Source organism: Odocoileus virginianus, chromosome 23 (genome assembly GCF_023699985.2).
Source record: "Odocoileus virginianus isolate 20LAN1187 ecotype Illinois chromosome 23, Ovbor_1.2, whole genome shotgun sequence".
In the NCBI taxonomy this organism is placed as follows: Eukaryota; Metazoa; Chordata; class Mammalia; order Artiodactyla; family Cervidae; genus Odocoileus; species Odocoileus virginianus.
The window spans coordinates 28335603-28360986 of record NC_069696.1 but is presented as its reverse complement, the minus strand read 5'-3'; the positions used below and the strand labels follow the sequence as shown (position 1 = coordinate 28360986).

Below are 25384 nucleotides of genomic sequence, written 5' to 3'. Positions count from 1 at the left end.
TCATTTTATGTGTGATTAGTGCCTGCCTTCTGTCTCACAGTCCCTCCATCTGTCACAATTCACCAATGGATCTGGTTAGATTTAGCCTCATGTCACAAACAAGTCCCTTTTCTGGGCAATTTCATATTATAGATTCAGTTTATGCCATTTTATGCCCTAGTTAAAAGATAGGGACAGTGAAAGATGATACATTAGCTCTCCTTTCAATATTTGCAAAATGATCCCTTTCCCTCACTATTCTACCCTAAAATCATGCAGTTTATCAGCATAATGTGCATCAAATTAAATGACCAGTGTTAAAATTAAAATTAAAATTAGCCTTTCTCCTTACACCTGTTATTCTTTAAAAGACATAGCTTGGCTTTTTTTTTTTTTTTTTTTTTACTAACTCTGGATTGTGTAGTTGCAGACACAAGTTGGTCATTTGAACATCCTATTAAGAGTGTGAATTAAGTGTGATTATAGTTACCCAGTAGCCACCATTTCTTATCCAACAATTACAGGTGCTTGGTTGCATTCTGTGCTTGAAATTTAGCCTCTTCACCACTGCAAGTTTGTACCTGTCACAAGCCACTGCCGCCTATGGTTTATTTCACCATGGATGGATGCAAGGGGGAGAATGCTCTTCTTCCAGAGTCAGTTAATAATGATTTGTTCCTTCTGTATATGACAGACCTAATAGTATCATACTCAAACTCTAAATTGACATTTCGAATACTATGAGAGTATCAGTAAATAACAGTGATAATTATCAATACTTGTATCCTCTGGTAACATTCAAATGATCCTCATAGGGAAAAAAAATGAAAGATAGGTTGTATTTTTTCACTACAAGATACTCAGGTGACTAAAAAAGTTTATTTAAAGATTATGTTTTAAACATCTTTTCCAACATGTGGAACCAGCTGTATTTCACTTAAATATTACATTTTGACAACAGATGTTTGGCACCATGTTGATGTAATTGTGTGAATCAGTCATCATCAATTATTCATTCATTCATTCATTTCAGACTGATCCCATTGAAAAACTTAGTACATGTCAGACACTAGCCACTCCCAAAAAAGAAGTGATTTTTATGGTGGAAGGTTAACCTGTCTATATGTTTGTGCAAAACATATCCTTCGTTCTGTTACATCTTCAGGTTATTTAAATGACCATGATGCTGTCACCAAGGCAATCCAAGAAGCTCGGCAGATGAAGGAGCAGCTCCGGCGGGAACAGCAGGTGCTTGATGGGAAGGTGGCTGTTGTGAATAGTCTAGGTCTCAATAACTGCCGGACAGAAAAGGTGAGTTTTTAACATAATGGTTGGCTTTCCAAAAATACTTAAATTGCTTGAATGTCTTCTTTATCTTTTTCTCTTCTCACCATCCTCAGAATGACTGCTCTCCCTCCCTCTTTCCCTTGATCAGTACAGAATTCTTCATGCCCATCCTAATCAAAACCATCTGGAAATGAGAAGCGTTAATAGTTCTCTTCTATCCATCTGAACCTTATTGACAATTACTATCCCCTCTTCTGCCACCACTGAGTATTAAAATGAAGTGGCATTTGAAATATCTGGGTCTAAGTGAAACTTCTGCTTTACAGAGATGCTCAACTTGTATTTGGGGATGAGCTGGATTTGAAAAAGCTGAATCTTCTTTAATCAGTGTAAGCTTGGATGATACCCATGCTCGAGGTCTAAGTATCTGAGAGCCTGAGCTTGTCATAATATGTTTCCAGCATAAAGCATTGTCACGTTGTAGGTGACTGCACAATTGGGAATTCTGACTTGATTATAAAACAAAGTTTTTTCTTTAAAATGGGGACAGTATTAATATACCTATTATTATACTTAAGCCCAGTGAAATTTCTGAATTTATCTGTGCTATAATAATTTTCAACTATTTTGCCTAAGCTTCATTGTATTGCATTCAGAAAAAAATAATATGTTACTATAGAAGGCTTGAAGTGATTATACTTCCTTTGGTCATATTTGGTATTTTTAATTCAAATTTTAAAGTGTTATTGAATCCCCTTTTTCTCAAAATCCAGTAGCTAAATACAGTATATAAGAGAAACAATGATCAGCTACTTAGTAATAACTCAAAACTTAATTACCTTAGGAAGCTTATGAAGCAAACGGCATCATCCAGAATGGACAGGTTGCTCATTTGGATAACTTTCCGGTTTCCCAGGTTTTCTATGGAATTTTACGTATAATCTCTAAGTGAAAGTGAAAATGTCAGTCACTCAGTCGTGTCCAACTCTTTGCCACCCCATGGACTGTAGCCCTCCAGGCCCCTCTGTCCATGGGATTCTCCAGGCAAGAATACTGGAGCGGGTTGTCATTCTCTTCTCCAGGGTATCTTCCCAATCCAGGGATATAGAAGCTAGCAATTTGCATAGTGAAGGTGTGATCCTGCCACATGTGTACTTTATCTGGGCTACAGTAATTTCAAACTATTTTGTCTAAGCTACATTGTATTTTATTCAGAAAAAATAATGTGTTTTATTACTATAGAATGCTTGAAGTGATGTTCTTCTGTACTTCTGACCTGACCATGGGTCAGAAAGATGGAGACATGATTTCAGTTCTGTTGTTCCCGGAGGGGAGAGCCAAGCATGGTCAAGTGTTCCTCCCCAGCAGTCTCACATCCTAAGAAGAGCAACACTGGTGCAGCTCGAAGGACAGCTAGAAAATTTTCTAGCTAAGCACCAGAAGGGAAGGGGGAAAACGAAGTGATGGCTCAAAGAAGGAATGATAGCAAGCATAAAGGAATTTATATTCAAATATTTAAACATTCTTGAAAGGATGCTTGAACAGAAATTCCTTTTCTCTGCACCCCATGTAGAAATGAGTTTAACACTCAGCCAGATGCTAATGCAAAGTGACTCAAGCTATTCCTCGCAAGCATAGCTAAATTGCCGTTATTTGTTAAGCGCATTGAATTCAGCTGTGGATACAGCAGTTGGTTGCATTCAGCCAGCATCTGTACCCTTTTTTTTTTTAATCCTCCAAAGCAGAGACAACTCTACCTATCTCCCCCCTCTCCTCCCCTGTGCTGGCTGGGAATTGTCAAGTGACAACCGACCAAATCCTTTTGGACAGGAAGCCTTCATCCAGAGTTCTATATACTTGCAAAACAGGCCTTGTGGTTGGATCAGGGAGCCCATTAAAAGCACTTTGATGGTATGGAAATTCATCTTCATGAAGCTCCTAGGCCCCTAAGCAGCATGCTGTTTAGCTGTGGTTACAGATCAGTCATTCACATCGGAGGGCAATAATTGTGCTGACGGCTTGTAAGGCAATGGAAGTACATAAAATAATCCTGGGCCTTCCACCATGGCACTGCGAGTTAATCTTCTCTAATACAGATCAGCTGTTGTTCTAACACATGACTTCATGCCGGCTCCAGTGACTCTGCTCAGCCTTTTGATTAAGTAACAGGAGTGGAACCATCTGCATTCATTTTATTCCATAGTGTCCATTGTTCGGGACCTTATTTCCACTTCATCTTCCACTTCCACAATCAGACTTTGTTTTATTTCTCTGGTCAGCATCTCCTATTTGAGCTGCATGAGTGAGTTTCCTCTGTTAAAAACTACTCCTTTCAATTTTCCTTTCTCTTTTACAGAATTATAGTAACTTTTTTTAAAAAAAATCTATTTTTGAAGTAATACCTGCCAGAATCTGTTGACCAATTAAGATATCTTCATCCTCAAGAAGTTTATGCTCCTGAATCTCTTCACCGTGCCCTTTCAATGCAATTGAGTTACATCTTCAACTATGATCTTATATTTTTATGGTTTTTAAGTGAAAATCTAAAATAATGAAATTGCATCATGTAACTGTAAAACATGAAAATGTAAAAATCCATTATTGCAGTAGTCGGGCAAACACTTGTAATGCATAAGTAAACCTTTTCAGCTGGAGAATTCAAATTAGTTTATCCCTTGACACTTGAGACTGAAGCTCTCTTAGAAGCAGGAATTACTGTGGTTGCCTTTTCCTGTTGAACTGGCTTAGCTGACATTTGTACCAAATTAATGATCAATCTATGGCTTGCAACTCATGGGAATGAAATAATGTCAAATTTATACCTTTTAATTAGTCATTATTCAACATTAGGACCCATATGTATCAGGGACAGTGCTGCTATGTACTTGTATTGAGAACAAGAAAATATGTTCTCTGCCTGTTACAGAGTTTACAGTTTAGATCAAATTATGATTTTGATTGTTAATCATGGCATATTTATGTGGGTAAATTCCTACAGGAACTGAATTAAGACCCTGTGTTGCTGAGCATATCAAATCAGTTATAAACCTGACTCAACAAAAGTGGCTGCTTGTTTTTCCACATGAAGCAGCATCACTAGACATATGGTGTCATCATTTTTTAATACCTACCTTTTTAATAGATTGTTATAATTGTCCAACTTCATCCATGGCCAAAGTATATAGTTGGATCAGTAGTTGGCTTGAAATTTTGCCTCACAGATCCTAACAAAAGGAATAAAGGCAATATATATAAATTCCTCTTCCCCCCTAAAAGGATGACATTTTTCTCTAACAATCCTCCCAACTTCCTAAACTCTGAAAGTACGTGACATAAATGTAAAAAGTGGGGAAGAAGCAGAGAGAAAGATAGAGGGAGCTGGCGTGTCCCAAAATCCAGATAATTGGAAACCTATAGCAGAGATCTGTTTTCTAGGGTACACAAGTCTTATACACGTTAACTTTTCTTCACATTTCAAATGACCAACATGCTTGTCTTAACTAGAATGTCTTAATTCTGAAAAGCTGTAATTGGGCAGTGAAAACAATTAGAGGTGTGAAGAGAGGGACAAATGTTTTCCAGTCATATGTACCAAAACACATAATGAAAGTCGTTTGTACTGAAACACATTTTAATTGAAGACTTCTAAGAGATTTTTCATTTCTTTACTTTTCTTGGAAGTGTTTCAACATACCCAAGAACTGTGTATGTCAGGTTTCTTGGAAACTCTGGGACACAGTGTTATTTATAATTGTCATCTCTGGTTAATTATAGCCTGATTGTATATTCAAATAATGTTATCTTTTAGCACTCAGCTCTGTTACAGATTAGTGTTATGGATAAATAAGTCATCTTCTCAGATAGGAAGACTCAGAAGACCCTCATATATACATTTGCTTAATAAAAACCACCTACTTGCATTTTTAACACCCAAATGGCACAGCTTTGACCAGCTTCCTATTCAGGTTCTGACCTTGTATTTGAAGATATCTTTGTCTGTGTGTTCTCAGTCACTTAGACATGTCTGACTCTTGGCAGCCCTATGGACTGTTGCCCACCAGGTTCCTCTGTCCATGGGATTTTCCAGGCAAGAATACTGGAGTGGGTTGCCATTTCCTCCTCCAGGGGATCTTCCCAACCCAAGGATTGAACCTGTATCTCCTACATCTCCTGCATTGGGAGGTAGGTTCTTCAGGACTGAGCCCTCTGGCATGCACTGAAATGTGGAACACACCAGAGCTTTCTTTGATCACTTCCTTCACTCCCATTGTAGCTGTCCTAGAAAGATGACGGCCTATGCTGTAATATCTGTTAGAAAAGCTTTTCATGACATGTATCAGGATATCTAACTACCGTAGCTTCAGCAAATAATGCTTAATTTGGAGCACATAATGAAGTTCAGGAGTAAGAGGTTGGTAGCTTTAGTTCATCAGCTCAGTAATGTCGGGGTTGAAATCATGATTATCTAGGTTGTTTCCTTAGCGTCACAAAATTTTGATGCACCTACAACTATCCATTGAAGGCATGCAGACTCAGAAGTTATTTTCTCTTCACTAAAGCTCCTTTTTCATTCACAGAGCGATATTTCACTGCACCCTTCGTGCTGACTTGTCAGTGTCTCATTGGGGGAAACCTGGGTTATTTGCACATTTCTGATCAAGGAAGAGAGATCACAATTTATTTTCCAGGACTGAATTAGAGACCTTATCCTATCCTTCCTGAAGTCAAAGGATATATATATATATATATATATATATATATATTTTTTTTTTTTTTAAAGAAAAGCTGACTGCCACAGATAGCACCTTATTTAGGTGTGTCTGGAGTCCTGGAAGCTTGATTAGCCTACTTTCTTCTACAAATGGGCCTTGAGAGCTTGTTCAGAGGTTCTAGCAAGGAAGAACAGCTTCTTGTGTACCCCTGACTGAAGAAGCACCCTCCCCTATTGGGGAAGGTCATCCTTTTCCACCAAGCTTGCAGCTCCAGGAAGGATACACATGGAGCCATGAGGCAGGAAAGGGAATACCTGTTTAGCCAGCCAGATCAGCTAGTCAACCCTAAAGATCAGTGGGGTGACAGAGGTCACAGCCAGATCACCCTCACATCTAAGGGATATCTTAAGATCAAAGATTATATTGGTGGGGACCAAAAGCAAGACCAGGTGGCTTTGTTGTTGTTTTTGTTCAGTCACTAAGCCGTGTCCAGCTCTTTGCAACCTCATGGACTACGGTCAGGCTAGGCTTCCCTGTCCTTCACTATCTCCCTGAGTTTGTGCACACTCCTATTCATTGAGTTGTTGGTGCTATCTAACCATCTCATACTCTGCTGCCCCCTTCTCCTTTTGCCTTCATTCTTCCCCAGCCAATAAGTTGGCTCTTCACATCAGGTGGCCAAAATGTTGGAGCTTCAGCTTCAGTGTCAGTCCTTCTAATGAATATTCAAGCTTGATTTCCTTAGGATTGACTGGTTTGATCTCCTCGCTGTCCAGGTAACACTCAGGAGTCTTCTCCAGCACCACAATTTTGAAGCATCAATTCTTCAGCACTCAGCCTTCTTTTTAGTCCAACTCTCACATCCATATATGACTACTGGAAAAACCATTGCTTTGACTCTATGGACCTTTGTCGGCAAAGAGACGTCTCTGCTTTTTAATACACTGTTTAGGTTTGTCATAGATTTCCTTCCAAGGAGCAGGCATCTCTGCTTTTGGGTAGGAAAAGGCCATTGTCAGCCACAGCTACATTATAAAAATGATATCGAGGTTCTCAAATATTTTCATCATAAAGCTGGTTTGTTTTAATTACATTTGGTGTCATCTATCTACCTACTTTCGCTCTTCTCTGTTACATGCCCAGGGCCTTATACCTTGTCTGTGTTTTCAGAAGGAATTAAATTTCATACAGGCATGCATACAAGAAAACATTGCTTGGAGCCAGGTTAAGTCAGTGAGTGTATATTCATTCACATAGTTTCTACATATTATGGCCAACTTCTGTATTACTTCTTATATATAAAATAGATGTCATTCGCAAAAATAAACATACAAATATATACAGATATGTCTCAAGGTAGAGAATTTATGCATCAAACATTAATTGCCTGATGTGTGTGTGAAATCTAAACACCTGCACATGCTATGCATTAATCAGTAATTGCAAGTAAGAATATCTGGAAAAATGTCTTACTTTTCCTTCTGAGATTCAGTGAAAATTCTTGTCAGATTTCCACAGAATAAGATGAAAATTTAGTGAATAAGGTGTATATTTTAAATAATGATTTACTTAATAATGAAATCAGTTTCTCTATTTGTTGTCAGTCACATTTGTAAGAAGCCTTACCACATACACATGGATGGACTTGTAAACAAAAGTTAATATTTTTTACTCTGGCACTTTGAAACTCTTCCATTACAACCTCCTCTTTTCTGCCATTGTCAACCCTTTTCTTTCCCTTTAACAGAGTGCCGAACATGAAATGACAGTGACCAATGTTGACTTAATGTGGATGTTTAATAATGAAAAAAAAGTGTGTCAGTCCCAGCATTAGTTACAAATGGCAGTAAGTGTATCAGATGGCAGCCCTGTAATAATTTTACATCCATCATTCTTTCCTGATGCTTCGCTAGCCAGCTGATGGATGGGGCCAACAGTGTTAACTCTTCAGAAACTGACACAGTGTATCTAGTTGAGCATTATCTAACACATGCTCCTGCTCTTAGATAAGGAGAAGGCATGTGAGGAATGGTGAATTACAGGTTTGCTTTGAAAAAGTGAGTATGCAGGAACTCACACCTTTGTATTCAGTGGCAGGCATTACAATTAATTAATGATTTATGGATGGCTTTTGGAGATGTTGCCTTTAGCCAAAAGGAATTAGAGAAGTCACATTAGAGCTGGACATTTCAGTGGTAAGAGGAAAAACTCCCATGAAGGAGGAAGCCATGTTAGGGAAATCATTCTGCAGGGGATGAGACAGATCATTGCAGCAGTGGGACAAAATAGGAGGTTTTTCTTGGAGTGAGCATGGGTGTTTGTCGAAATGCCCCTTGACTTTCAAACCTTCTGATTAGAATTTACCTGGGAACAAATTAAAGTAACACACATGATTAAGATTTTGTCTTTATAAAAAATATGAGTATATATTATGTTTATCTCTACATGTAATTATTTATTTTGTAACTTTAATTCAAAGATACACAAAATCTGAAATTGAATATTTGCCTTTTTATTATTGAATTCTCTCTAAATATGTAAGTAAAATGGATAGAGAACTGCTTTCTAGGCAACTGATTATTAGAAAATCTAGACCAGCTTTTTATATGCAAGTTGGCATTTGATCCTTGGGTTTTCTTTTCTTTTGTTTTTCTTTCATAAAACCTTCTTAATTCTGAGTGTCTTAGCTAGGGAACACTTCTTATGGGACAGGAGGGGAGAGGAAAACCCCTTGGTGAATATTATCAGCACAGAGCAGCCAGTTTTCACAGACCATGACAAAAAGGCAAATAGGTATTATGTCATCACCCATCCATCACTCTATATGTCAGCCTTTCAATAATTCCAATCGACATTCTCGACAGGCTGATGCAAGTTAAAGGGGCTGTTTGTTTCTAGAAATTGAGTATAGGCTGTCTATAGCCTTTTGTTCCAGATGGTTTTCTTCTGTGTCTTTTCATTTCTTTCTTTTTCTTTCTTTTCTTTTTGGGGGTATTTAATTGAAATACATGCCGAGTTTGCAGACTGCAAAGATCAGAGCTGTTTTCGTCCAGCAGTGGTAACTATGCATTAAACATTTTGATTTGTTTGAGCTTGAAGTTTAGTCCTTTTTTGCCATTTGCTTCATGGAGTTTGTGTATATTTACAGCCTCTGCATTTAATGGCCACATGCCTTATTTTCACAGATGGCCAGTGGAAGACTTTTTCTTTCTCTTAGTATAGCCTGCTTTCAGTTTTGCTACATTTGTCACAGTGCCACTACTTGCAGCTAGCAAGTGCCCACGCTTGGTGGGGAGCAATTATGGTGTGAGTTTTTAAGGAGCTTTTTAAAGGTTTTTTTTTTTCCTAGTAAACTTTTTATGGTTTAATTTTCAAGCCTAGAAAAGCTGTGCATGTTTTCAAACAGAGAGTCTTGTGTTCTTTACATCATTCTGGTAGAGGGGTTAGTGCAGGATGGTCCAATAAAAAGAGACACACAGGGCATGCCAAATTGGGCTTTCAGATAGACACCCACAGGCCTCTCTGATGATTGAAATTGTCTATTCATTTAAGGATATAAGGATAGGCTCACGATAAGATTCCTGAAAAAGGCACATTTGAAAACACTGTATGGAGATAATCTAGATATTTTTAAAGTACATTTCCATGTTGCACAGATAAAAGACCAGAAGAAGAATAAACAATCATTATGCCAAGATGACGGGGTTGTAAATTTACATGTATGTACCCACATTTCTGATTTTTTTCAAGTTTTCTAAGTAAAATAAGAATCACTTTTGTTGTTGGACCAGAAATGTTATTTTTAAAAACCTGGTCTACTAAGAATGGCCTTTCCTTCGCTTCTCCCTTTCTCCCTTTCTTAGCCTCAAGATTAAATAGTTGTCTTTAAGACAATTCAACATTAGGCACTGAACTAATCAAAGAACCATTTGTTTTTCAGTTATTCTCATACTTAGTAGGTATATTGTGTTTTCTTGCTGTTTATCTAAAAATAACATTAACAATATGGATTTAAAATTATGAGGAAAATATTCTGAGTTTAGCATTTATTTCAAAGGGTCCCACTGAGTCCACTTGCACCTTTTCTTTTACAAATAAGACTTGTTTATGAGTATACAACTAATAAAGGAGTAATAATGGCTGCTGATATATTTAGTTTGTATCTTACCTTTTTCCAATTGCTTTCACATTAAATTTCAGTTTAGAACCATAGTATAAACAGGACAGTATTCATATCTTTGTTTTAAAAATTAAAAAAAAAAACAACTTGAGATGTGAGATTATTATAGGAGTTCAAGTGGTAGATCAATTTTTAAACCAAGGTCCTCTGGTTCAAATTTCAGCCTCTCTTCTAATGGACCATGCTGAAGACATACAAGACGAAAGCCAGTGCCTGTTTGATTACCTTGTACCCCAGCGTTGGCCGTGTATATTATTTAGTACATTTTTGAGGATTTATCACCAAAAAAAATCCTTTTAGCAACCAGCTTCTCCATAGCCTCTGTCTGTATCTTTTCTTCATTTCTTTGTTTTTCCTGTGTCTGTTCCCTTTCTAGGTCTCCCTTTTTTCACTACACACCAGCCCCCTTCTTTTGAGAATGAGCCAGAAAACAGAAAGAATATGTTCAATCTTATTTATTTTGCTTCTCATAGTAGCTCTCATAAAACATGTGAAGTTTTGGCTGTTCATTAAAATGAGATCTTAAATATCTATTCTACTCTTAAGTTTTTCTCTAAAACTACCATGGATAATTGAAAAGTGAACTATAACCCTGTTATGCCTGTTTCTATTTGTCAGACCCAGTATTTCGGAACCAAACCATTTCTCTTTAAAATAGTCTAATTATATTTATTTAACTGAAGTAACTACTGGCTACTGAGGCTACATTCATAAGAAGGCAGACAGTTTTACAACTTTATTCTATGAAATGGAAAAATGAAAAAGTTCTATACAATTCTGTAGCTCAGTAACTGAGTTACCCATTGTTTATAGAACAATTATCATCAGACCTCATTCCAGCTTTGTGTTTACATCTATGCAGCCCTCCCACCTACCGGACATCCTGTGTAGGTTGTGAATTCTATTTTTCTTTGTTGGCCTCCTATTTTTCTCAAATTAACCCTTGAGATCTGATTTGATGTGCATAGTATCTGTATATACCATGGTTTGAAATAAACTCTTGTTTTTAGACTTTGGCTGACTTCTGACACTTGAAACCCAGGTCTTAGTTTTTTCCTCTCCTACCTTCTCCTTTTCAAACCATAACCACCCCTGGGACATGTAAGCAAGGACCAGTATTTTACCATGATATTATTCATATATACCCTCTTTGTGAATTATATGTTTATTACAGATTCCTTTGAGTTTGCTTTTCTGTGCGTTACACCTCCACACTCAGTGACTTCTTCCTCTACATGGCAGTAATGTTGAATTTGGACAGAAGACTGTGTCCTTCACCATGTACCTAAATATATAAATCTTAGTATTGTTGGACAGTCCCTTCGCCAAATTTATTTCAGTAATCTTATCTTTTTTAACTTTTGTTTCATAATTTGAAGTATCTTCCTTGAATTTAAGAAAATGACTATGGCATTCTCAACTATAAATGGAGTGCCTTTACATTTTGAAACTAATTAACAGCTTCTGAGGAAATTATCATCATGGATGGAGAAACATGTATATCTTTATATATTTGTCAAAATATTTTAGTTTTGTTTGAGCAATTGCAGTCAAGTGGAACATAGAATTGAAAGAAAGTGAAAAGGGCCTTTAATGCAACCTATTATCTGATGTTGCATTGCCAGGAAGGTAGTCATATGGCCAATACTTGAAAACCTCCAAGGAAGTGAAAATTTCTGCATCCTAAGACAGCCCACTCAAGGAATAGACATCTTTTTTTAATATAACTCTTTCTTCAGTGGTTCATATTCTTTCACTTGGTAGCTTACAGCCATTGGTTAGTATTCTTTTGCTTTATTACATATGGCGAAATCCTGTCTCTTTTTCACAAACAGCAGGTCTTGGTTCTTCATAAACCTGGAGTTTCTTAAGATAGTTAAAGACAGAGATTGTTGATCTCCTCTTCAACTCTATCTTGTAAGGCACTATGCACTTTCTCCATGAAGACAACAAATATATTTATTGATAGGAACATAACCCAAAGCTGAGCTGAATTTCAAAACACTATGGCCATGAGCTGCCCTAGTCTGTTTTCCAATTTTTGTAGAAAAAGAAATTAGACCATTACAACATAGTTTTTCGCAATAAATCTGTATTAGCTTCTTGTCACCACCTCCTCTATGAAGGGCCCTGAACAAATAACAATCAACTCTGTCTTTTCCAGAATATACATTAAGTGCTCAGGTCATTGTTCCTCAATTTTTCTCTTTATTCATGAAAATCCGAATTAGTTCTTTATATTAAACTTTCTAATATCTCTCCCACTTTACAATCAGTTCTTTAAAAATTATAAATAGGGATTCATCAATTTTACCCACAAGTCATTTTTCTGTCTTGGAAATGTATTCATTCAGATTAAGATTTGAATTCATAGAAGCTGTGTATTTCCTTCAAAACAATTTCATCTACCTTCAGCTTCATAATACTTCTTAAGAAAACTTGATCTTCCAATACAATTCACTTTGATCAGATTTCCTGATGAAGCTAAGTTTCTATGAAATTCAGTGAGGATTATACTTCAAAGAATATATGAAGCTAGCTTCCAGAGTTCGCAAAAAGAAATTAGATTGTGGAAACAAAATTTGGGTTCTAATTTATTATTTTCTTCACAATAGGAATCTCTGAATTTGGAAGGGAAAAAATAGGATTAGATAAGGCTTTTTTTTTAGATGACTAAACCAAAAGATATTTATAGACCTTTCCTATCCCTTAGTTCATATATTCATATGATTCTCTGATTGAGAAAATGAATGGAAAAATATTCCTAAGGAATACCAAAGTGTCAGAGTACCAAAGTGTCTGTGAAATTCACGTTTTACCAGAATAAAATAAGTGAAAAATTTCTTCAGATTGCATTTTTGTTGGTGTTGGACGAAAAGTGTGTGTGTGTGCGCATGTGTGTGTGTACGTTATTTGTTGTAAAGCTTTTACAACAAAGCTTTCTCTTCCATTTGTGCAGTTATATTACAGGGTGGATGCTTTTTTTTTTTTTTTTAGAAAATGGCAATCTCAGTAAACAAGGGTAAAACTGAGAGATGGAGGGTTGTCTTAGGCACGTTCATTGTTTCTTTATATTCTACTTAGGCTGATGAAAAAAAATCTCCAACTGATAAATCGTTATGACATTATAAATAATCTTTCATCTTCTTTGGTGGTCTCTGAGGTTCACATAATTGGAGGGTTAAAAACCTTTTTTGTTTCTTTCTTCTTCCCGTGCCATTAGTATAGAAGGAGATCATAAAAAAGGGCAGCCAGAAGGGGTTTAACTGTTACTGAGTCAACATTTGACAGCCACACTCTATTCTGTCATTTCATGCATGTGCTTTTTATGAGTTTTATAGCTTTGTGGGCTTTATTTCAGGGATGTTCATTATGATAGCTGATCCACAGCCCATCTCTTTGTGTTTGTTTGTCTGATGGTGAGCACAGCTCATCGCTTATAAATCCCAATTTCAAGGAGTCATAGAGGAAGCATCTACTCATGTACTGTTTAGGCTTAGGACACTAAGGAAGTATATCTACTTCCTCTGGAGCACAATTTGTGTGGGTTTCTTTTGTTTTGTTTTGACTGCTCCATGAAATATCAACAAGGATGTGCCTTTGAGCCTTTACAAACACAGTGGATTTTTAGTTGTTTTCTACGTAAGTTGAAGAAATGGAGTAGGAGTACTTTTCAATTTAAATAATACTAGTCTTATAGTCGTACAGAGTTGGACACGACTAAAGTGACTTAGCAGCAGCAGTCTTATATCATGCCTGAGTAATAACTGAAAAATAAAAAAGATTAAATATATTGTCAGGAATGATGCACAGGAGGAGAAGAAAAATCCCAACAACTTTTAGAGTTGTTACAAGCATCTACATTTTAATACATATTTGTCCACTATGGTTATGGACAATAAAGGATCATAATCACAGCAGGATACTTAATATGCATATTGAAATAACTATTCCTGTAATTCTTGTATTCTAGGAAGAATCTTTTTCTTTTCCATTTCTCTCATTTACTTTTTCTGTAATGTTAATAGTATATCTTCTTCATTTTTTAAACTTAATAATAAGTATAATAATAATAAGTATCTATCATATAAGTATTAAAACCCCATTTTACGAATTAGGACCCTGAAACTCAGGGAGGTTAATTGTCTTAAGTAGTATGGCTAGTGTATATGACAGAGTTTAGTTATCTCGTGTTCCTGATCCCAAAGTCATTATTTTCTATATAGGTTATTGTCTGTATTTTTAAATATGTCCTTTAACCATTGATCTGTACCCTTTTGCCATTTGGAATATTATTGGCCTAAAAAGCACTGATCTTTAATGACCACTTCTAATCACCTAATTGCCCACATCTCTTTAGCTATTTCTTGGCTCTCCTTGTTGATTCCTGTCCATAGCCTGGTGCCATGGACAAACAGTGCATGTGCTGTTTTCCATTATTCAAGTTATTGGATAAGCCACAGAACCTGAGACCAGCTGCCAGTTCCCTAAGAGAATATTAACACATTAATGATGGTTCTTTGACTATTGAGTTTTAGAGTTATTCATCTGACCCCAAGAAACTATATTGTCTAAAACTTTCTTTTCTTCTGTAGATTAGATACAATTCACTTGAATATTTGTCCAAGTCAACATAGGATCAGAAAATTTTCTCTAGTAAAAACAGACTTTACCTAATGTTTCTCCTTGATCTTAGTAAACTCACACAGTTGTATAAGATTTGATTAGCCAGAAAGGACTCATCTTTCCAAAGGAACTCTAGCTGTTATCCAATAGGAAGTTTTTATCCAAGAGAGAAAGCATATGGATCATCTTGTTTGATCATTATTTGCAAATCCTCAGGACTATTTCGTGTTGACTTCTTTGTAGTCATTAATCTGTTTACACCCTGTATTCTGATGTTCCTCAGGGCTGTTCAGAATTTTGGCCAGTATTGCTTTAAATATGTTTTTTCTTGTTGTTGTTTGCTTTATTTCTAATAGGAAAAAAGTAAAAGAGAGAAGATAAAATGAATCTTGTAAGTTTCAGAGCAGTGTTTGAATAGCATTGAGAGGGCAGTTTAAAGAATAAGTGCTATACTGATTTGTGTTCTAGAACCAAGACTGGGGGTATGTCGGGGTATTTTTCTGTACAGATTCTTGACTAATGTGTTCTTCATCAGCCAGTGGAACTAAGAGTGCAATTGGTAAAATTGTCACTTCTACCTATCAATGTATTTTTCTATTTTCACAAAAGCATTTTTCTTATTTTCAACAACTTCCCATTTACCAGCTCTCCACCTGAAATTTACTGCCCTCGTTTTGATTCAGCTGCCTCTATAGCAGTTCAGTTCAGTGGCTCAGTCATGTCCAACTCTTTGCAACCCTTGAACTGCAGCATGCCAGGTTTCCCTGTCCATCACCCACTCCTGGAGCTTGCTCAAACTCATGTCCATCAAGTCAGTGATGCCATCCAACTATCTCATCCTCTGCCATCCTCTTCTCCTCCTGCCTTTAATCTTTCCCAGCATCAGGGTCTTTTCCAATGAGTCAGCTCTTTGCATTAGGTGGCCAAAGTATTGGAGTTTCAGGTTCAACATCAGTCCTTCCAATGAATATTCAGGGCTGATTTCCTTTAGGATTGACTGGATGGATCTCCTTGCAGTCCAGGGAACTCTCAAGAGTCTTCTCCAACACCACAGTTCAAAAGCATCAGTTCTTTGGCAATCACTTTGTTTATAGTACAACTCTCACAACCATACACGACTACTCGAAAAACCATAGCTTTAACTATGCAGACCTTTGTGGTCAAAGTCATGTCTGCTTTTTAATATGCTGTCTAGTTTGGTCATAGCTTTTCTTCCAGGGAGCAAGCATCTTTTAATTTCATGGCTGCAGTTACCATCTGCAGTGGTTTTGGACCCCAAGAAAATTAAGTCTGTCACTGTTTCCATTTGTCATGAAGTGATGGGACAGGATGCCATGATGTTTGTTTTTTGAATGTTGAGTTTTAAGCCAGATTTTTCACTCTCATCTTTCACTTTCATCAAGAGGCTCTTTAGTTCTTCTTTGCTTTCTGCCATAAGGGTGGTGTCATCTGTGTACCTGAGATTATTGATATTTCTCCCGGCAATCTTGCTTCCAGCTTGTGCTTTATCCAGCCCAGCATTTCGCAAAATGTACTCTACATATGAACAGTATGAGAAGGCAAAAAGATATGACACTGAAATATGAAGTCTGATGCTGTAAAGCACAATATTGCATGAATAAAGATAAATTGGAGGTGGTCAAACAGGAGATGGCAAGAGTGAACATCAACATTTTAGGAATCAGTGAACTAAAACAGATGGCAATGGGCCAATTTAACTCAGATGACCACTATATCTACTACTGTAGGCAAGAATCCTTTAGAAGAAATAGAGTAGCCCTCATAGTCAACAAAAGATTCCAAAATGCAGTTCTTGGGTGTAGTCTCAAAAACAAAAGAATGACCTCTGTTTGTTTCCAAGGTAAACCATTCAATATCACAGTAATCCAAGGCTATGCCCTGACCAGTAATGCTGAAGAAGCTGAAGTTGAATGGTTCTATAAAGGCTTAAAAGAACTTCTAGAACTAACACCAAAAAAGATGTCCTTTTCATTATAGGGGACTGGAATGCAAAAGTAGGAAGTCAAGAAACACCTGGAGTAACAGGCAAGTTTGACCTTGGAATACAGAATGAAGCAGGGCAAAGGCTAACAAAGTTTTGCCAAGAGAATGCACTGGAATAGCAAACACCCTCTTCCAACAACAAAAGAGAAGACTCTACACATAGACACCACCAGATGGTCAATACCGAAATCAGATTGATTGTATTCTTTGCAGCCAAAGATGGAGAAGTACTATACAGTCAGCAAAAGCAAGACTGGGAGCTGACTGTAGCCCAGACAGTGAACTCATTATAAATTGAACTAGGGAAAACCACTATACCATTCAGGTATGACCTAATCAAATCCCTCATGATTATACAGTAGAAGTGACAAATAGTTTCAAGGGATTAGATCTGATAGACAGTGCCTGAAGAACTATGGATGGAGGTTCGTGACATTGTACAGGAGGCAGTGATCAAGAGCACTACCGTGAAAAAGAAATGTATAAAGGCAAAATGGTTATCTCAGGAGGCCTTACAGATAGCTAAGAAAAGAAGAGAAGTGAAAGGCAAAGGAGAAAAGCAAAGATATACCCATTTGAATCCAGAGTTCCAAAGAATAAAAAGGAGAGATAAGAAAGCCTTCCTCAGTGATCAATGCAAAGAAATAGAGGAAAACAATAGAATGGGAAAGACTAGAGAGCTCTTCAAGAAAACTAGAAATACCAAGGGAATATTTCATGCAAAAATGGGCACAATAAAGGACAGAAATGGTATGGACCTAACAGAAGCAGAAGATATTAAGAAGATTTGGCAAGAATACACAGAAGAGCTATACAAAAAAGAATTTCATGACCAAGATAATCACGATGGTGTGATCACCCACCTAGAGCCAGACATCCTGGAATGTGAAGTCAAGTGGGCCTTAGGAAGCAGCACTACGAACAAAGCTAGTGGAGGTCATGGAATTCCACTTGAGCTATTTCAAATCTTAAAAGATTATGCTGTGAAAGTGCTGCATTCAATATGCCAGCAAATTTGGAAAATGCAGCAGTGGCTGCAGAACTGGAAAGGGTCAGTTTTCATTCCAATCCCAAAGAAAGGCAATGCCAAAGAATGCTCAAACTACTGCACAATTGTACTCATCTCGCATGCTAACAAAGTAATAATCAAAATTCTACAAGCCAGGCTTCAACAGTACATGAACCATGAACTTCCAGATGTTCAAGCTGGATTTAGAAAAGGCAGAGGAACCAGAGATCAAATTGCCAACATCCGCTGGATCATCAGAAAATCAAGAGAGTTCCAGAAAAATATCTACTTCTGCCTTATTGACTATGCCAAAGCCTTTGACTATGTGGATCACAAAAAACTGTGGAAAATTCAATGGGAATACCAGACTACCTTACCTACCTTCTGAGAAAACTGTGTGCAGGTCAGGAAGCAACACTTAGAACTGGATATGGAACAACGACTGGTTCCAAATTGGGAAATGATTACGTCAAGGCTGTATATTGTCACTCTGCTTATTTAACTTATATGCAGAGTACATCATGTGAAATGCCAGGCTGGATAAAGCAGAAGCTGGAATCAATGACTGGGAAAATATCAATAATCTCAGATACACAGATGACACCACCCTTATGGCAGAAAGCAAAGAAGAACTAAAGAGCCTCTTGATGAAAGTGAAAGATGAGAGTGAAAAAGCTGGCTTAAAACTCAACATTCAAAAAACGAACATCATGGCATCTGGTCCCATCACTTCATGGCAAATAGATGGGGAAACAATGGAAACAGTGACAGACTTAATTTTCTTGGGGTCCAAAACCACTGCAGATGATAACTGCAGCCATGAAATTAAAAGATGCTTGCTCTCTGGAAGAAAAACTATGACCAACCTAGACAGAATATTAAAAAGCAGAGATGTTACTTTGCCGACAAAGGTCCATCTAGTCAAGGCTATGGTTTTTCCAGTAGTCATGTATGGATGTGAGAGCTGGACTATAAAGAAAGCTGAGTGCTGTAGAATTGATGCTTTTGAACTGTGGTGTTGGAGACGATTCCTGAGAGTCCCTTGGACTGCAAGGAGATCCATCCAGTCAATCCTAAAGGAAGTCAGCCCTGAATTTTCATTGGAAGGACTGATGCTGAAGCTGAAACTCCAATACTTTGGCCACCCAATGCGAAGAGTTGACTCATTGAAAAGACCCTTGGGAAAGATTGAAGGCAGGATGAAAGGGGATGACAGAGGATGAGATAGTTGCATGGCATCACTTACTTGATACACATGAGTTTGAGCAAGCTCTGGGAGTGGGTGATGGACCAGGAAGCCTGGTGTGCTGCAGTCATGGGGATGTAAAGAGTCAGACATGACTGAGCAACTGAACTGAACCCTTAAATAAGCAGGGTGACAATATACAGCCTTCATGTACTCCTTTCCCAATTTGGAAGCAGTCTGTTGTTCCGTGTTCAGTTCTAACTGTTGCTTCTTGAACTGCATACAGATTTCTCAGGAGGCAGGTAAGGTGGCCTGGTATTCTCATGCCTTCAAAAATTTAGAAAGGGTTAATTTCATTAGGATAACTTTGGGAATCACATTTATCAGTAATAATCACACATTTGCAAAGGAAGTCTTTAACCCAAGTTTCAGAATCAAAATGATTGAGGTTTACACGTGACAGTGCACAGGTGGTCTCTTTGGGAAGGGGATGGCCAGGGATGTATGGGATTAGATGAAATGGAATGAAAAGAATCTTCCCAGTGTACCAGCATCTGTGCTTTATATAATTTGGCTGATTCACCTACTATATTCCTGAACAGATTGAATTTAAAGTTTTGAAGACTATTCTTAAATCCAGGTCATTCTTTTGGCAATTCAATATATTACCTGGAATCTTGCTCACACATAGATACCCGTATACAGAAGAACTAAATATGAACTTTTATAGCAGGATCAATTTTCATCTGGAATTGTATAGTTAATTATTTACTACATAACCACTATATTATACATACATACACACATATATATATATGTATGTATATATAGACACACACACGTGTATATACACATTCCATATATTTATCATGTAACCATTCATGGGTTTTATGATATACCCCCTTACCTTAATTCTTCTGTCTTCTGAATTTATTGTCAGTGAGAGTTTTTAAATTGTGGCAATGTTACCATTTTGATTTACATATTATTTTAAGGTGTTTTAGTTAAAGGTACGCCACATCTTCTTCAATTCCTCCAGTCACCTCTCATTTTCCCTATTAATGTGTCTGAGAATTAGCTTAAATGACTATGCAAAAGGTCACAAAATAAGTACAGCTTACTGTGTTTACTTCCACTGTCTCCTACTGACATCCTCTTAAATATCATAAATTCCACTTTGGGGTAACTAATTGAATCATTTTATTATACTCTGTGCTTTAGAGGTAGATGATTAGAGGTTACTTATTGTAAGAACTACTTGTGACTTTCTAGCTTGGCCTTTACTAATTTTAGTAAGTTAGTCCTTTAGCTTGGCCTTTACTAATTTGCTCCTTGGTAAGATGGTGCAAGATTCATATAGCTGAATGCCGAATCTTCAGAGTCACTTAACATTTCATTCTTTTTTTTACTCTGACTGCCTTCATTTTGCTGTTTCTTCTTTAAAGACTTTACTTCAAAATGGAAAACTCTCTAGAAAATATGTAGCATTATTGCCCTATACACTTTTAAATCAAAACCTGAAATGCAATCCATGCCCAATATATTCTTCAAAGATAGTAAAGTCTTCATTGACCCAGAGACTCTAATATCATGTTGATGGAATGTGGTTTGTTCTTTTTTTCTTTTTTAATGTAACTGTCTTCTATTTTAGCAGCTACATTTACTATAAAGATAGCCTGTTAAGCTGGTGTCCTTGGTGCTCCTGGGCTTGGCTGAATATATACAGCAGACTCTCAGCAAAAAAAATTCAGAACATACAAAGCAGCTGAAAGTACCATTTTCATTCCCAAAACAAATTGGGCAAGGCTGTATGTTTTTAAATATATAATTTATTTCAATGTCAGTAGTATATAATCTTATAGAACCAAAGTTGATATAAACTCTTTTGTTTCTCGTTCCCCTATTGTATTTTATATCAATTGACAATTTAAAATATGTTGTCTATTAAATCATGTATCCAGCTTTGATGAACAGAGACATGGATTCCAAAGCCACTAAATTAAGAGAATTTTTCATCTAGTATGGTTGTACTACTGTCAGAGATTTTGTAAAGATAAAGTATGTACTGTATGAAGAATTTCAATGTCCTGTTGGTTCTTGTTAGAAACATTCGTTGGGTCCCTTCCCTGTAATAATTATCTTAAATAGTTGATTATTTTCTGTGAACATTTTATTGTGTCATTTTATAGCTGTTCTGCAGTAAATGTGATTCATTTGTGTAACTCATGACTGTGTTCCTGAGAAAATGAAGTGCATAATTAAAAAAAAACCTGGGCAAATTTTATGAAATCCAATAGGTGCTTTTCTGAAAGCTGTTCTGTAACCATATCACCCTCAGATCAATGATGGAGAGCGCTAGAGAAAGTTGTAGACCTTTTATTGTATGCTTTTCTGTGCTTAAAACCACCCAATTACTTAACTTGGAAATAGTTTAAAAATCTCATGTGGTTTAGATTAAGCATTATATTTTTCTTGAAAATAATTTACTTTGTGATGCCATGTTCTCATGAATTCAAATCAAGCACTGCATGCTTTCAAATGACTTGATGTCTTTGCAGATCTAAATTTGGTATATTTGTTATCTCAAATAATTCGCCAACTCAATATTTTGGCTTAGCAAATCCAAATCAAATTGTGGTCCAAGTAGCAGGCACTCACATCGAATGTAGAGACTTGACAAGCAATTAGCAATGAATATTTAAACGTCTTCATTACCCTTACATGAGAGATGCAGATGGCATTTAGGGAGATGGCAACCAGAGGACACTACTGTGGATTACGTTTCTATCATTTGGTCACCTGACTATTGGGAGACTCTGGGCCCCATGCCACTTCTATACTTCTACTGTCTGGCTAAAAATAAAGGAGGCATTCCAAATGCTGTAAAAACAGGTTGCTTCCATGAAATTTCTGTGCACATTTTGTGATCTGGGAAGGTTGTCTCCAAGGATCCCAGCATACATCCTTGTGGCTTAGCAAACCCAAATGCCAAGACTGTATAAGGGGATTCTGCGAATCAGAGTTCCTTCAAAATTCCTACTGATCATTGGCTTCACTTACCTCAGTATAACGTGCTGCACGTGCAAAGGTGAATAAATCAACATCGCATCCCTTCCAGAAGCAAGTGTACCCAAAGGGGGGGAAAAATAACTTTTAGAGTTGTTAAAAACATGGCCCATATATGGCCCAAAGTGGGGGAAAAAAAAGTCTTTGAATAATTATAATTTCCAGACTGAGATCTCATTATAAATTTCTTTTTTTAAAGGAAAAAACAACACTGGAGAGTCTGACTCAGCAACTGGCAGTTAAACAGAATGAAGAAGGAAAATTTAGCCATGCCATGATGGATTTCAATATGAGTGGAGATTCTGATGGTTTGTGAAAGTTTTCATATCTGTTCCAATAGTGTGCAGAAGTGTCTGTTTAATGCCAATTAAAACTACTAAAAATTATACCAGACAGCCACCTCATACCTGATCGTTACAGTAAGAGATCACATGTTCTCCCCAGCACACTCTGTGAGATAACATCTGTTACAGATAAAGAGATTGGCCCTTAGGAATTTGTAGTCGTTTTTTCCAAGACCACAGAGCTGTAAGTGCTAAAGGGCAGGCCTAGGATTCAAGATGGCGTGAGTATGAAGCGCATACTGTCCATCGTCATTTCCCTTCTCACTTCCGTATTTCTTATACCTGAAGCAAACTTTTCAGAAATCTGTTATCCCTAAGCTCATTTTAAAGTTTTCATTTGTCAAACCCTGACCAGAATACATAGCTCAGAGGACATTTTCAGGATAGTTTCCTGCATTTGGGATCCTTTCCCTCTTAATGCTATCTACCATACAGTCGAGCGTCCTGCCTACAATCTGTAACCCATCTAGAATTCAAACTGTGCAGCCTCACACTTCCCGCATGTGCCTCGAGCCTTCTGTTGTCTACATCATCTCTGAATGTTCTAAACATCCACAGGGACATTAAATAAACTGATGCTCTAATTCTAATAGCACAGCGAAGAGGGAAAAGAGTGCTTTCCCTCTTACACTTAGCGCCGACTGGGAACCTCTTTCCTGGATCAGGTGGCATACATGCATTTTAAGAGCATGGTCCTCAACTTTGTTACTACAGCTGTTATACAGATCCCTGTATATAGAAAAGACTGCCGCAGTTCCAACCAGTGAGAAGCCAGGGGACTAGCCAAGCTTGAGCATTTGACCAATAATTCTGTTGAGGCCAAATTTGAATGAATTGGATATCTAAAAAAGTCTGTGTTTTTCTAGCCTGTTGAATCCAAACATTTCCTTCCATCTTCTACTCTGCTTAGTTAAGATAAACCTGATCTAAGTACTTGCAAAGAACTTGTTTAGCTTTGATGAAGTCACATAATATTCATTTTAAGGCTTATGTTGCTATAAGGTGTAAGAACAAGAAAAGGCAGATGTGCAGATGATCATTTGCTAGCTACAAACCCATTTTAGAAAGATGTCACCGTATATTAGCACTCATTTTTGTCAGTAAAACAACACTTACTGGTAATAACACATTTCATAAATTTTAAGTTGTATTAGCATGATAAAATATACCCATGGTACTAAGCATTAAAACATCAAAATGTTTGTTGCTGTTATGTGTTAAATTCAGTCATTCTTGTATGCAAAATATCTTCCAATCTTCATCAGACCAAAGAGTATATTATGAAAGAGAAATAATGAGAAACTCCAAAATGGTGTATTTTCTGTTTGCTGCTATCAAGGTCTTCAAGTCTGGGTCATTTTGGTTAATTCCTATTCCTTCAGATTAAGACAGGAAAAGGAGTATGAAGGAAGAAAAAAAGCAGAATCAGTGCTTTTGTTGGTTATACAAACTCTCAAAAACCCCAAAATATTTGAAAGTTTTACACGCTACCAGAATATGTCTCTTTCGTATTTTATAATGATAACCCTAGGAAACTTAGTGCCAGAGTTCTACATTTTGCTTCTCCTTGTTTTCTTTGCCTGAATTCAAGTATCTCAGGAAGCAGTTTAATCTGCTGAAGCCATTCTACAAAGTCAGATAAAGCCTAGAGAACTGACTGAAACTCCTCAAGGTTCCAGCGTCACTCCTGGTTGTGCTTCATCCTGAGTCTCCCTGATTGAAATGTATTTATCAGTGGATCTCTTTGGATAAATTAGATGTTGGGGGAAAATGCAGGAAAATGAACATATTGTCTTTTTCACCTTATATATGTGACGGCAGACTTCCTAATAAACCATTGTGATGTAACTATTCATTTGTTCTTTTCCCACCAATTTTATACATCTTTTGAGAAGCAGACTAACATTGCTGCATTAGCATATTTCATGCATTTATTAGCACATAATTTCAAAGAAAAGCCAAACATATTACAGGAGATATTTGTATTGTATTTTAACCTCGAATATCTATTTAGCAGTGTTTTTATTTATATAGCCTCAGAGGGAGAAAAAGGGCATGAGTGGGCTATGTTCTGACAGTCTTCAGGTAACAGAGATACTTCTGTACCCATAGTCACCCATTCTGCTGAATAGATTGGTATCTCACAATTCTGTGAGCTTTTTGACATAATATTTCTACACTACCAGCATGCCTGTCGACGTAACCCAACTATCTTCTTTGCAGTTTGCATCAAATATTTTTCTTGTGATGGTTTCTTGTGTGGTCTTGAAAGTGAACAGTGAACAGTCCTTTGAAAGGAAGGAAAAATATACTAGAAATGAATTTTAAAATACAAATATATTTGGCACCACAAGGCCTATCACAAAAACTTCATAAACAAGCATCTGACTCAAGAACTGGAAGTACCATTATCAGATGTGCTTTCAATTTTCAGATATTTTAATAGACTGTAAAACAATAATGCAAGGAAGGGATTGCCAAGTTTTAACACTAATGTGAAGCAATGTTCCCTGTTTTTAGGAAGTGCTGGAGTCTCAGAATCAAGAATTTATAGAGAATCCAGGGGGCGTGGTAGCAATGAACCCCACATAAAGCGTCCAATGAATGCCTTCATGGTGTGGGCTAAAGATGAACGAAGGAAAATCCTTCAAGCTTTTCCTGACATGCACAACTCCAACATCAGCAAGATACTGGGTAAGAAGAGTATTAAGGGTTCAGTGATGTGTGAAATACAGGTACAGTTTTGTTCTCAGCATTTGCTGAAAGAGATTGGGTTTGGAAGCTAAGCAGCTCATGTTTTCTACATATCTAAAAAAGAAGTACCTTATTGAGCCTTCTCTTCTGACCATGAAGCATTCCACATTCATCAAGAAATAATGCCCAAATTCTGTGTGTTTCTATACTAGTTGTTGCAATATTTTCTCTTCTTTAAAAATCTAAACAATATTTGTACTAAGACTAAGGGAAAAGGTTCTTTTCATACAAGACTCT

The 25384-nt window shown here is 37.0% G+C and overlaps 1 protein-coding gene across 15 annotated transcripts in view; it reads left to right on the top strand.

Moving 5' to 3' along the window:
• SOX5 (SRY-box transcription factor 5) overlaps positions 1-25384 on the top strand; it is a 1090001-nt gene that overhangs the window by 1052018 nt on the left and 12599 nt on the right. For all 15 annotated transcript variants that reach the window (XM_070453774.1, XM_070453776.1, XM_070453775.1 and 12 more), the window contains 3 exons: positions 1145-1290; positions 22249-22357; positions 24914-25087. In XM_070453774.1, the coding sequence (XP_070309875.1) occupies positions 1145-1290; positions 22249-22357; positions 24914-25087 (429 nt within the window). The remainder of the gene's footprint in view (positions 1-1144; positions 1291-22248; positions 22358-24913; positions 25088-25384) is intronic.